Source organism: Scylla paramamosain, chromosome 3, assembly GCF_035594125.1.
Source record: "Scylla paramamosain isolate STU-SP2022 chromosome 3, ASM3559412v1, whole genome shotgun sequence".
NCBI lineage: Eukaryota > Metazoa > Arthropoda > Malacostraca > Decapoda > Portunidae > Scylla > Scylla paramamosain.
The window spans coordinates 6685001-6700000 of record NC_087153.1 but is presented as its reverse complement, the minus strand read 5'-3'; the positions used below and the strand labels follow the sequence as shown (position 1 = coordinate 6700000).

General features: G+C 41.5%; 2 protein-coding genes across 8 annotated transcripts in view; one reads left to right on the top strand and one right to left on the bottom strand.

Annotated features, from left to right (window-relative positions):
- LOC135089729 (hemicentin-2-like) overlaps nucleotides 1-15000 on the top strand; it is an 82589-nt gene that overhangs the window by 26147 nt on the left and 41442 nt on the right. The gene's annotated exons all lie outside the window — the stretch shown is intronic.
- The window catches only part of LOC135089709 (uncharacterized), a 219527-nt gene that overhangs the window by 173032 nt on the left and 31495 nt on the right, over nucleotides 1-15000 (bottom strand). For 6 of the 7 annotated variants that reach the window (XM_063985679.1, XM_063985695.1, XM_063985687.1 and 3 more), the window contains exon 2: nucleotides 12013-12124. In XM_063985679.1, coding sequence (XP_063841749.1) covers nucleotides 12013-12124 — 112 coding nt within the window. The remainder of the gene's footprint in view (nucleotides 1-12012; nucleotides 12125-15000) is intronic. The other variant, XM_063985663.1, reaches the window with a different exon arrangement.

Genomic DNA, 15000 nt, shown 5'->3' with positions numbered 1-15000 from the left:
AGATACCTCTTCGCTATTATTGTAGGGGTAAATGGTCCCCTGATGAAATTCATTTCGTGTACCTATCTTGTATCAACTACTGTCACTGTCTTCATTCTTCCAGCATCTTACTTGTATCGTTGTCATACCGGCCTATCCTGCGCGTAACGTGGTGGCAGCAGATACAACTCAGAACGTCTGAAAAATGTCAAACATTTCAGAAATGTCAAAAATGTTTTAGATCTAACTCCTCTCGCGACTTTTGACACCTAGCAAAAAATATTTCCAACAAATTTTCTTATCCATCTTTCCCTCTTCCATTTCAATCTGATTGCGCCATTGCCATCTCGTATGTCTCTTCGCTCAAACCTTTGATAAAAACTACTTTGGATGATTCAGGGCCTATTCCTCCCTCTCCTCTACCCTATGACTATTTCATGCCTCCTATTAAGATTCTTCCTAATCATGTTTTCCATGTCTTCACTGGCCTTAACTCCCGGAAGGCTTATGGACCTGATGGCATGCCTCCTATTGCTTTCCGAAACTGTACCTCTGAGCTTGCAATTTGCCTAGTCAAACTCTTCCAACTCTGTCTGTCAACATCTACCTTTCCTTCGTGCTAGAAGTTTTCCTACATTCAGTATGTTCCTGAAAAAAAATTACCTCTCTAAACCTTCAATCTACCGCCCTATTGCTTTATTTTCCCGTCTTTCTAAAGTCCTTTTTTTTATTATCCTCAACAGGAAGATTTTTAAACATCTCACTTCACAACCTTATATCTGATCGCCAGTATGGGTGCTGTCATGGTCACACTGCTGATGACCTGGCTTTCCTTACTGACTCTTGGTCACCCTCTTTTAGGGGTTTTGGTGAAACTTTCGCTGTTGCCTTAGGGTTTAGACATATCAAAACCATATGATAGTCTGACACAAAGCTTTAATTTTCAAACTACTCTCCTACAACTTCTATCCTTCTCTCTGTAGCTTCATCTCAGATTTCCTTTCTGTCCGTTCTATTACTGCTGTGGTAGACAGCTACTGTTTTCCCAAGTCCGTTAACAGTGGTGTTCATCACGTTTCTGTTTTGCCACCCACTCTCTTTGTATTATTCATGATTCATCTACTATGCCAAACTCATTGTCCTATCCACTCTTACGTTGATGAAACCACTCTGCACTTCTCCATGTCTTTTCTTAGACAACCAACCCTTCAGGAATTAAACGTCTGATTTTTCTGAAATTCATGACTGGGGCAGATCAAACTTAGCGTCGATCAAACCCTAAACTAAAACCCTAGTTTTTCCATCTATCATCTCAACACAAAGGTCCAAATAACTAACCCATCTTCTTCAGTGACATTCAGCTGTCCGCTTCTTCTACATTGGACATCCTCGGTCTGTCCTTTACTTATAATCTAAACTGGAAACTTCACATCTCATCGCTTGATAAAACAGCTTCTATGAAATTAGGCTTTCTGAGTCGTCTCAGTTTTTCTCACCCACTCAGCTGCTAATTCTTTACCGGTGCCTTATCCACCAATGTATGGGCTACTCTTCACACGTATTGGTAGGTTCCACTCATACCGCTCTTTTAGACAGAGCTTCTCTAACTTCTCTAACTGACTGTCTTCAGCCTCTATGTCTTCGCCGCACTGTTGCATCTCTTGTTATCTTCTATCGCTTCTTTCACGCAAACTGCTCTTTTGATCTTGCCACATGCATGCCTCCCCTCCTTCAGCGGCCTCACCACACAAGGTTTTCTAGTTTCTCTCACCCCTATTCTATCCACCTTCCTAATGCAAAAGTTCAACAGTATTTTCAGTCTTTCATTCTTTTTACTGGTAAACTCTGTAAGTCCCTGCCTACCTCTGTGTTTACTCCTACCTTTCACTTAAATTGTTTCAAGAGGGAGGTTTCAAGACACTTTCCACATTTTGGATAATTTCGTTTTTGGATTGTATTATCTAGGGAGTGGCACATTCAGTACATTTTTTTGTCCTAGGCCATACCCTATTATTATTATTGTTATTATTATTATATATATATATATATATATATATATATATATATATATATATATATATATATATATATATATATATATATATATATATATATATATATATATATATATATATATATATATATATATATATAATCCTTTTTTATCTATTTATTATACACGGTGCAAGTATTCTTAACCCCGTTTCTAAGAAAGCAAGCAAGTTCTTGAGAGCAGCTCTCAACCACCTATTCAGAGATTCTCTCGTATGATGCACACCGCCCGACTCAAGCTGAGCCTTGCCACAAGCTGGAGCCTCCCAGGGGTGCATGTAGTGTATCCTATGCTTCCCTTGGATTCCCACAACACTGGCGGGAAGTGATACACTCTGTACCCAGAGGACTCTTAAATCACTGAGCCAGATTTATTGTCACTTAGGAAAATATATTTACGTCAAGGACTTACGCACGCAAGCACACACGCACGTAGGCACGCACGCACAAACCCACGTAGGCACGCACGTACGCATGCACGCGCGCGCACGCACGCACGCACGCACGCACGCACACCACTTGACTGTTTGGATACAGCTCTCCGTAATTCATATTTTCCTCAAACAGTGCACACCTCCTTCACTCATCTGGTTATCCCTCACGCTTCCTTTCACTCTCGTTTGTCTTTCTTCACCTCAGCACCGCTCCACGCCTTCCTACCTCACACTATTTATCCTTCCTCCCTGCCCTCCCTCACTCCTTTCCGCATGAATCTCACCGCACCCCCTCATAAAACTTGACGCACCTTCCGCTGGCCGTGACCAAAATACCTGAGAGTTATCGCAAAAATATTCCCGTGAGCGAGGAAGACATTAAGCCGCGAAGGTCTCGACTCAGCATCACTGAGAGAATTTCTGGAAAGGGAAGCGGAGGAGCGAGGGCGGCAGGAATCCTGAACTCCACTTCCGAGGGTAATCTAGTGTCTCCATTGGCCTCAAGTGATTCTCCAGGGTTCGTTTTGTCATTATTTGAGGTTATTCCATTATCCTTGCACTCGTTTAGCCGTTTTCTGTGCCACTTTCATTGTTGTTTAACGCGCTGTCTGCCGTTTCCCACCCATTCTTTCACATCTTCCATGCCTCCCTCTCTTCTTCCACCTCCTCAAATTTCCGTAATTATATACTCTACTAAAGCACTTAGCGGATCCTTCAACACTTCATGACTACGCTGGTTCATAGGAAATTTGTCGTCTTCTTGTATAAAAGAGGAACCAACCTCCACTCTTTCCTGTCTTGAGATATTAAACATGATTGTGTATCAAATGTACGCAGGTCCTTCCATGCACATTATTAATTATGCTACGTTTCCACAGATTAGCCATGCACACACACACACACACACACACGAAGGTGTCTTCCACTACTTCCACTCAAAAACTTGCACGTCTCCACGTATTTACACTCTTCCTCAACTTCTTTCCACGTACACACACACACACACACACACACACACACACACACACACACACACACACACACACACACACACACATACACACAACGCATCCCTCCCTCCCTCCGTCCCTCCCTCCCTGTGTTCCCTCCCTGGCTGGTGTGAGGCCCTGGGTGTGTCGCGTCTGGGTCAATACTCCCGCCGGCCTGCGAGGGACACCACATGATCTGCTTAAGGCAAAAAAAGAGCTAAAGAGTCCCAGAAATTTACTACCGAGCTGTCCATTCTTAAATCTCTGCAAAGAGACATCACCTACTGGCCCGAGATTAAGGGCCAGGCGACTGTGTAAGTGAGAGAGAGAGAGAGAGAGAGAGAGAGAGAGAGAGAGAGAGAGAGAGAGAGAGAGAGACGGGGGGTGAAGGCAGCTACATAAATAACCGACGGCAGTTATCAAGTACATAATATGCCAATTATCATGCTAAAAGTATAACCTTTTGTAATAATACTAATTACAATTATAAAGAATAAAATTCAAAACCTCTTTACTGTGTGTGTGTGTGTGTGTGTGTGTGTGTGTGTGTGTAAGTGTTTTTGTTTGTATTCTTTTGTTGTGAGTTTCAGTTGAGGCTTTGCTTGATCCAGTGCATGTATTGCTTTGTATCTAGGATTAGAAACAGCCTGATCCTACAGACGCAATGTCCAAGCATTACAATCTTCTGATGCAAGCATATCAACTTTGAGTTGATGCAATGAACGCAATACGTACAAATGGATGTGGAGAGATGGCCAACAAATTCTGTATGACACACACACACACACACACACACACACACACACACACACACACACACACACACACACACACACACACACACACACACAATAGACAAATAGACAAGCAGGCAGGCAGGCAAGTGAAGCATCAAATGGACGCATCCAAATCTACAAACAATAAGAGAGACAAGACGCGATGCATGGAAACACAAAATTATCAGCAAATGCATCAAAACGGGCAGAACCTTGACAGAGACAACAGACGTTTCCCTCAAAAGTCATCGTTTACAGAGGCATAATACTAGGCAGCGTAGTAAACGTTTCCCTGAGAGTAGCCTCCACCAGGTTCTCCTATCAGCTTTAGAGACAGGAATGCTTCTTCATCTCTTGTGTTTTTTTTGGTTTTCTGTCGGCGTACCGGAAATAGACACGGTACATAATACGCTCTCATTCTTAAACGCTTTGGGATTTTTATGTTGACTATTTTCACATCCCACGGAGATGATAAGTTTGGCTCCCACAATATTTTTTTCCAATTGATATATTTGCAAATCGTTATTAAACTGTCACTAGAATCATGAAAAGACCCAAGAAAATTCCAATAACTTTGACAAGAGCCCACTAAAAGCAGTAGAGATAAGACGCACTTTACTCGCCCACTCCCTCGTGACTCGTATAGACGTAAATAGTTCCTGCAGCAGTGGACGAGGCAGAGTAAGGCTTTCCCTATACCTGGTGGTTTCCCGCGATGGAGTGTACCCTCTGCTCCCTCTACCCTCCCCTCCTTACAGGAAACACTGCGCGTCAGGTGAAAGTTTCGGGGGATACACAAGTCTCCCTTGGGCCATTACTTGACTTAATTGCCCGGACAGTCTTCTAATTATCCAGTAATTAACCATGTATACACTCGCATTTTTTACTAAATATCACCGATAAAAATCAGGTCACGTGCAATATGTTAAACTGGAATAATAATGTTTTTTTTTTTTTACGTGTTGACGTGATCGCGTGTCTCTAATGTACAACAAGCGGCGCTGATTTGTGTATATGATTAGGTATGGCAATGATGGAATTCAATCTTTTATATTGTTTATCTGTTAATTCTTGGTACTTTTTCGTCAAAACTGTTAAATCATTTAAGAAATATTCTATTTAAATCCACTCCATTACGTATGTGTTGACTTTAATCTTGTAATTTTCACCTTAGTATTTCTCGTACGTAATTTGTCGTTATAGAAGTGTCATTCTTCTACAACAGTTTGCTGCTTGTTGTAATTTCTGGTACACACTCCTACTTGAATATTCTTCGAATACAATATTAACATAACATATATTCAGTCTTTTAAATCATGCTTCCTGTGCAAGATTCGCGCTTCCTCCTGTTATGATGAAGCACTGCACAATACTCAGATTATAATACACTTTTATGGGAATTTATTATTAGAATAGATTCCGTGCAAGCTTATGTTTTGAGTGCAGATTTTGCTTCAGACTCTGTTGAAATAAAATAAGCCCGTCTTCCATAAAAACAAGTAGAAAATTTTCTCCTCCATGTTCAACTACAAAACAGCAACATTTTATGAAGCTTCATCTACATAAGAACAGAAAGTGACGGTATTTGTCTGCCTTCTGTATCATGGAAAAATTAAGAGATGAAAAATATTTATGCAGTTCACGGCAACGTCAACATAGAACACAGTTTGTCATGCTTTTGTAATCTTGCACTTGGATCTGTCACTGCTATTTATTTAAATGTCATATGAAGAAGTTAGCTAAAGTTCAGTGTCGCAACAACAAAACAAAAAAACAATAGGAGAAGCAGCAGCAACAATAACAACAACAACAACAACAACAACAACAACAACAACAACAACAACAACAACAACAACAAACAACAAAAAACAACAAAAACAATAACAAAAACAAAAACAACAACAAATACATTCCCCATCCCACAAATGAGAAGATATCCCGGATTCTATAAAGAAAATAAGGAAGCGGAGCACGATGATACTTCCCGCAATGAAATGGGCCACGCCTCCATTCATACGTTATTCAAGCCTCACAAATTCACGATTCTACCGGGCCACATTTCACACAAAGGAATATCGGGAACCGCGATATATATATATATATATATATATATATATATATATATATATATATATATATATATATATATATATATATATATATATATATATATATATATATATATATATATATATATATATATATATATATATATATATAAAACAACGACAACAACAACTATAGTAAACACAGCGGAAGCAACAACACGCATGTTCATCACTTTTTTTCATTCTTGTTAACGCCGAGCCTGTTTACTGTTTGCCATGATAATGAACAACAGGAAATACCACCACGTAACTCCACTCAATACTGTCAGCGAGCAACACTATCACCCGTGTCAACAATAACAACAACAACAACAACAACAACAACAACAACAACAACAACAACAACAACAACATTGTCATCATCAACATCATCATCACCATCATCATCATCATTATCCCCATTATCATAACTATTATCATCACATTATAAACGACAAAATAAATAACAATGCGAGTAACCAACTCCTACTCTTTAACACTATTGTTACTACTATTAATGATAATATCACTACCACCAAAACCACCACCACTACTGTACTACTACTACTACTACTACTACTACTACTACAACTATTACTTCAATACCACTACTACAGTGTTACTTCTTTGTACAACAGAACGGTCAATATAAAAGTAATCTTTAACAACAACAACAACAACAACAACAACAACAAAACACCTCACCAAACTTTCCAGGGAGAAACAAACAATCGACACACTCGCATACTTGATGAAGGTGATAAATATTTGTTTTGAGAGAGAGAGAGAGAGAGAGAGAGAGAGAGAGAGAGAGAGAGAGAGAGAGAGAGAGAGAGAGAGAGAGAGAGAGAGAGAGAGAGAGTCAATGATTGACTGAATGACTGACTGACTGGTTGACTGACTGACACACACTCACTTACAGAAAATAACTGATTTACTGACTGGCTATCCGATTCAATGACAAATAAACTATGTAGCCGACTGACTGTTTAACTCCTTGATTGACTGGCTGACTACCTGACTGACTGACTGAATGAATGAATGAATGAATGAATGAAAAATGAACGACAAAAAAGATAGACAGGGACACACACACACACACACACACACACACACACACACACACACACACACACACAATAATCCTATTTGCCAGGCATCGGTAATTCTGGCGCGTCCAATAACAGAAAGAATGGTATAAATTCTCACGCTGAAGGGCGCTGACATTATCGTGTTGTCGCAGGTAATTTTAATCCATTATTATTTTCACTGTTATCAGGTGGCACGTGAGAATGCCAGCCTCGCTAATTGACAGGGCGATGACAATGGGAACGTAATATAACGAGGAGGAGGAGGAGGAGGAGGAGGAGGAGGAGGAGGAGGAGGAGGACAACGACAACTTCGACGAGGTATACAAGGAAAACAAAGAAAACCAAACAGCAACAGAGTTTTTGGTCCTTGCTAAGTTGCTTGTTGCCAAAGAAAACATGACCCTAAACTAGGATAACAGTTTAACAGTTTGAGAGCTTTTTTGAGAAATGGTACGTAAATTGGGTTACAATAAAGACAGGCCCGGGAGGTAAACAAACAAAGGAAATAACAGAATCACAGTGTAGTATAAAGTAGAGAATCATAGTAGAGTATAAGGTAAACGGGTGGGTCCGGTCAGTTGTTCTTATACGTGTTTTGCGTTGCGATTGTTGTTATCTATGGCGAGGTTACCGAGACGCGACGATCAGGTGAGTAGGGCGCGATTCTTGTCTACCGTCGCTTACAAAGGATCTCACAGATGCTTCACTAAATCATCTTGTCGCATGCACCTTTTCTGTTGTTTAGGGGAGGAGATGAGATGAAAGGTGAACGTAAAATAATAATGATAAAATAAAATTAAACACGAATTTGTTTGGAGCAGTGACAACCGAGGAGGACGAGGAGGAGGAGGAGGAAAAGGAAGAGAACCTTAATTAGGAAGAAACCATGGAGAGAAATATCTGAATCCAATTCTTTTACATCCCCGCTCTGCTTCCAAGCTCTATTGACGGTGCAAAACAGAAATACAGATTTTAAAGACAGAAAAGACAATTTAATCAAAGGCAAAACGAGAGAAAAGTGCAAATGGAACACACACAAATAATGAAGTAAAGCAAATACATACAAGTATGTTGCACTGTTCTTGCCACACAACTCATCTCCGTCTCCTTGGTCTTAATTAACAACCCTAATCTCAAATATTAAGGCGTCTTATCTCATTGTTGAGAAAATAAGAAACACCCCATGAGAATCCAACACATCATCCTTGTGGCTTCTGAAAATTGTCGTTATGAATGTACAAGGTGACAAGGAATGTGAATCAAAGAGTCACACTGGGGTTCACTATGGATGATATTCTGAAACACTTCTACGCAACATCCCGGCTACTTTCAAAAGGCTCTAGTTGAAGTGACACGAGTTTTCAAGTTTTTTTTTTTTTTTACGGTTGTAGCGACAGATTAACAAGATTTCTATACTATTAACTGGAGAAATACTCTTGAGAGCCCTGGTAATCATCTCTGAGGCCTTTGAAAATGGTCGTGGTGAGACAGTAAACCATTTCAGAATACGGGCCTATGTAAGGCCCTATGTACGGGATCGGTACTTGAAGGATAGAACAGTCGAGTAAGATGAGAAGCAATCATAGACGTAAACATGTTCATTTTTCTACCGTGAATTTGAACATTAGGCCGGAATTTTTTAAACACGACCACTGAGGCACTGAGGTCAAAATAAGTGAAAAGAATAAAATAATAAACCTTATGCGACTGTGGCACTGCGATCAAATCAAGTGAAAAAGAGCAAATAATAATAAACCTTGTAGAGTTGACACATTTAACTCAAAATAAGTGAAAAAAAGAGCAAATAATGATAACCTTTGCATCATAGTGACATTGAGATCAAAATAACGGAAAAGGAGCAAATAATAGTAAGCCTTGTAGCGTTGTGTCGTTGAGATCCAAGTAAATTAAAAGATACAAAGAGTAATAACCCTTTTCTTTTAATAATACTGTGGTCAACATATGCGAAAAAAAAAAGTAGATAACCCCGTAAAAAAGAAATTTCCAAACAAAAATTCTGCCTCTTCTCGCCCTCGTGTTGTTGTTTTTGGTGCGATTAAAGACAGCAAGCAATCGTCACCGTGCACCTTGACTCGCCCTCAACCCATCCAATGCAGAAAGCTTCATCGGGGAAGAACATTACAACCGGGAGGGAAGGAGGGATAATGGAGGGAAGGGAGGAAGGAATGGGGAGAAGAAAGGAGGGAGAGGAGGAGATTTTCTTGAGAAGTTCCTCAGATTCTCAGTTTATGGCTCATTCAGCAGAGATTATTGCCCTCACTTCCACCCTCGCCATCTCCTCCGGCCTTCCCAACTCGCACTCATCATGCTCATAAAAATAACTACCATCATAACCACCGCTGCCACCATCATTATATATTACTAGGCCAGACCACCACCACCACCTACACCACTCTGACAGCCACCACAAGGACCATCATCTTCACCAATACCACCACCACCACCTCCACTACCACCCCTGCCATCACTCACACACAGTCTTTTCCAATTACCACCACCACCACCACCAATCCCCCGCGCCACCCACCTTCCAATCCCGCCATTACCTGACCACTTTATCTGCACATCACCTGGTGGTTTAAAGGCCCTATACATTGTCGATTAACCTTAACTGTGATTGTGATTTAGGGGAAGTGGAAGCCCGGCTGAGGATTTAGTGGAGCTGTGAGTACAAGGCTCCTATAAGTGCCGCCATCAGCCCACCGCGGCCCGCACATCGCTGCAGTCATTCCGTTACTACGACCCACAACGCAACGACGCGGTTAAAAATGTATGTATGTAAATAAAAAGAATAACCGTTAAAAATACTAATATTTTTTTTTACGATTATTCTTTTTATCCAAACGACATCGTCACCACCGTTATTGCTGGTGCTTGAAGCCTCCTCCACCACCGCTGTCACCGCCATTACCGCCGCTACTCCCGCCACCACCACACACCCCATCACCGCCACTATGGAACACACTTCCTTCTATTACTTTAAATTATAAAAGTTTTACCACAACTTCCCATTAATGACTGTGATCGGATAAGTGCGCGCACTTACGCACACGCACGCACGCACGCACCCACGCGCGCGCGCGCGCGCGAGCACACACACACACACACACACACACACACACACACACACACACACACACACACACACACACACACACATACGTCTCAATGGCAGGACAGCAGCAAAAGAAAAGGTCGTTTATGGAATTCCTGTCGCAACTTGGACGCGCCCTTCCCTCCCTCCCAGCGCTGCACACCTGCCACCATGACGGATTTTTTAATCTTTGGGCTGCCTGGTTATATGAGAAAAATGTCGGCAATAAAATCGTCGCATCCCCTGCCAGAGTCCAGCCCACACAATGCCGCCCCTTCCAGCGTGCCGCGCGTCCCTCGACAGTTACCTGGCATTGCCGACTCCACGCTTCCATTCTAAGAGTATAATGCAAAACTTAATTAGTGTTACTACATCAGAGGGAATGGAGTGCCTGCCGACCATTGCCGCCCCAGCATGCACCACACAGCTTTGGGGTCCCCTGCTCACCGCATAATCCAATGGGTGGTTCACTACCTCCAGTGTGCCATCACAGTGCTGACATGTCTCTTGGGGCGCACCAATTTCAAGCTACAATTCCAGGACATCCAATGAACTACACGACGGCAACGACTAGCCTCCCACTGGTACCAGTACTTTAATTGAAGCGCTGGAACTTCAATGCCCCAAAGGGAGGGGAGGTCTGGGGCGCTGCCAGGGTGAGCAATGTAAGTCATCAGTGAGAAGGGCCAAGATCCCTCTCCTCTGTCCGTTTGACCACCGGCATCATCCCCTTGTCCAATGTATTCTAATAGGATGGCTGAGGTTTTAAAGAGTCTGATGACAACCTTTACACAATCACTGAGGTGTGTACAGCAACGTCACCAGTGGAAGGTACGAACACGATTCAGCACCGACGCCACGCTCGTCTCGCGGCAGGGAGAGGCCAGGGTGGTGGAGGCGGCGGGACTATCAATCTCTGAGTTTTCGCCTGAGCCGACGCTCAGTCGTTAGCTGCTCAGTACTCCGAACATTATTTTCCAGGAAGAGATAAACCATTAAGGAAATTTAGTGATGCTTTCAATAATCTCCAGAAATTAAGTAGATACTCGACAGAATGCTGTGCTGGTAACTAGTTAAAAATCAGGCTGCACGGATTCGTGAGGATACTTCGACATCACCACAGACTACAGCTCACACAAATGTGGTCAATGACTGGGAGTTATAAAAAGATAAATAAATTTAGTACTAATGCAGCCACAGGTGCGCACAGACATTAATACGCTGCTCCTGATCCCTACTGTGTGGAAAGCAACTCGAGATTCATAAACGAGTGGAAAGGACTATTTAAATTTCCTGCCAAAACACGTCATTTCCCAAACCCATCAAAAACCTACCTTCGTAACAGACTCATGTCATAGATAAAGTTCCTCTAATCTCCCTTGATTCCGTACAAGTTTGTATGCAGCAACAAGTACAAGAGGGACAAAAATACAGCAGTAAATAACAAATAAGTTTAAAACAAACAGTGAAACGCTGGTGCTTTACTCACTGATCCCCAAGCGAACTGTGGTGTGCCAGGGCCCCAGCAGAGATTCGAGGTGTGAGGTGTGGCTGCGGGTGTTCGCACATGGTGACCGTCTCGTGGGTATGGTCGGCACCTGCTGGGAGGAAATGAGACACGTATTTGAATGGAAGCATCAAAATACCTGCCCCACAATCCTTACGAAAATTGTTTCATATCTTCCTTTACAAAAAAGATAAAGTTACAGATGAACAGAACAGACGGGCAAGACATTCAATATAAATGTTCGTGTGCGAAAAAAAAAAAGTGTACATAGACGTGGAATAACAAAAACTACAGAGATGCACATCAATTTTCTCATAACTAAAGAAAATGAGGCGCGTGGCAATGTTTTCAAGCTGCTCGCTTTACAATACGAAACCTCATTTATGTGGATTACTCCAGTCCCTTTTATTTCACAGGTAAATGGACATTCAGATAAAAGCTAATACAACAATGAACAAATGAGCAGCACATTCTTTCAAACACGTTCAAACAACACACCCGCCAGGGGTCCGCCAGACAGTTGAGGAGCGGCACCTGCCAATCTGCCACTCGCCGTTGCAGGACGAACAAGAACCACTGATCGGCAATATCTATGGTGCTGAATGAACATCTGCAGCCCCACAGACCTTGTACCTCATCATAGCAATGTATTCTTTAGATAAAATCATGGTTACTGTTCCCATGAGCTTCCTAGATGCATCCATCAGTCTTCTAGCAACGCCCACAGACAGCACAAAACTCGCTACTTGTGTTATGCTATTGTATTTAACTCTCCTCTGCAAACCTTGTGATCATCTATCCTTTGGCCACTGTGCCGTAGACCGAAGAAAAGGACTACCTGTCTGAAGCACTTTATTGCCTCTGCTACTTTTTTTTTTTTTTATGTTTTTACACTAAAGAAGTGCGTAACTGGCTAAACATATAAATCGATCCTTAATTTGCTATTTAATTTCTCTTTTTCTTGTGCGTTTATAAGGCGGTATTTTTATTTGGTTTTCTTTTCTTGAGACGTAGTCTGGTTTATAGTCTGTGTGTGTGTGTGTGTGTGTGTGTGTGTGTGTGTGTGTGTGTGTGTATAAGGGAAGGAGGTAGGTTTTGCAATAATCTTTTCTCACCTTGATATGCAACAAGAATTGTGAGACCCTCGAGCAAATATTTTCCGCACAGAAAGTCAGGAGACAAAGCAAGAGCCAGGCTTATAAGATAAGAATTCCACTCCCGTGCAATTCTTCTCTACACCAACTCATCGCAAGAAATTACAGACGACGCCAAAAATAACACGTCGACAAACGTAGGTCACGCACTTTACTGATGTGGACTTGGAAATTTTTTTTTTATTCATTTTTTTTTTTTTTTATAGTCTTTCCCAAAAATGTCAAAACCATTTGGGGCAAAGTCTTCAGCGCAAAAATGGAATGACAGCAGTCTTCATGAGTTACTGTTGGTGTTTTTATGGTGGACAGTGTCTTTTCAGCCGACGAAAAGCAAGCTACAGGCACGCCCTTACTCTCCTCTCATCGTCAATACTGCACTGTTTTCAGAAAGCCGTTTATTCTCAATATGTCGCATCGTGAAAATACCAAAACTTTTTATGCACCACTTCCTTCGCTCTCATGGTAAAGAACTGTTTGAACAGGAAAAATACATCATTGATTCAATCATGGATAACAGGCATTTTTCCTTGACATTCCTGTTTAATGCTAAAGACCGTTTCATAACTCAGTCATCTTTGTCCTGCACCACCACCAGCATCTGTACCACTTGGATTCAACAGACCACAAGAATATCGGTGCAGAGAGAGAGAGAGAGAGAGAGAGAGAGAGAGAGAGAGAGAGAGAGAGAGAGAGAGAGAGAGAGAGAGAGAGAGAGAGAGAGAGAGAGAGAGAGAGAGGCCGTCCTTCACCTCGACTACAGTGCTTTCATTGCATTTCACCATTTCGTCAAATCTCTCAATATCGCATCAGCCAGAGAGCAGTGTTGAATGTGACAAGTCAGTGTTGTCAATAAAGGTCAAAGTTTCTGCGTGTTCCTCACAAGGCAGCTTCAAGTGTTTCTCGTAAGCCTCCCAGGACCGAGTCAAGCCTTGACACAACCACGATACACTGGCTCTTTTGAAACTGGCCCTTTTGAAACACTCTTACAGGATTCTGATGGCTTTTTTTCCTTATTGCTGATGCAGATTCTTCCTTAAACCACCACTAGAATCATAAAAACACACTTGACAACTCCAATAACTCACTCTAAAACAACTGAAAGTAGATGAAATGAGAAACCGCACGTGTGAGAATGCCCTCCCAAGTGTGTGCGGCTGGGTTCGTGTTGATGAAGGGCCGCGGCGTGCATTCCACTCTCCTTTATTGGTTCATTCACATACAAGCGTTAGTTGCAGTAATGTACACGAAACGCTTCATAACTTTCTTATATTCAACACTTGCAAGAAGCTCCAGGGAATTGTTCGCGTTACATATGATTGTCTGTTGCCTCGAGACTCATGTAGATATTAATGTATAAATTGTCTAGCCCAGTGGTTCACCTTCCTCCTGCCCTCGTGTGTAAAAGATGCATACAGCGTAGGAGTAGTAAGGTTAATAATAATGTGAAGTGTAGCTGTTGTTTTTATTCCGATCGACGATGATGTTCTCAGAATTGAGATTACTGCTATGATTATAACCAACGTAAATATAACTATGCAAATATTACTGTTAGTAATAATATTATCATATTACCTTTTTCACTACCATTATTTATCACCATTATTATCATTATGGTCTAGTAACATTATGATTACTACTGCTACTACTACTACTACTACTACTATTACTATCATAATCATAATTACATAAGTATTTGTTTCCTATACTGCTACTACTGCTACTACTGCTATTACTGCTGTTACTGCTACTACTACTACTACTACTACTACTACTACCACTACTATTACCGTTACAATATTAATTAAATATCACCCAC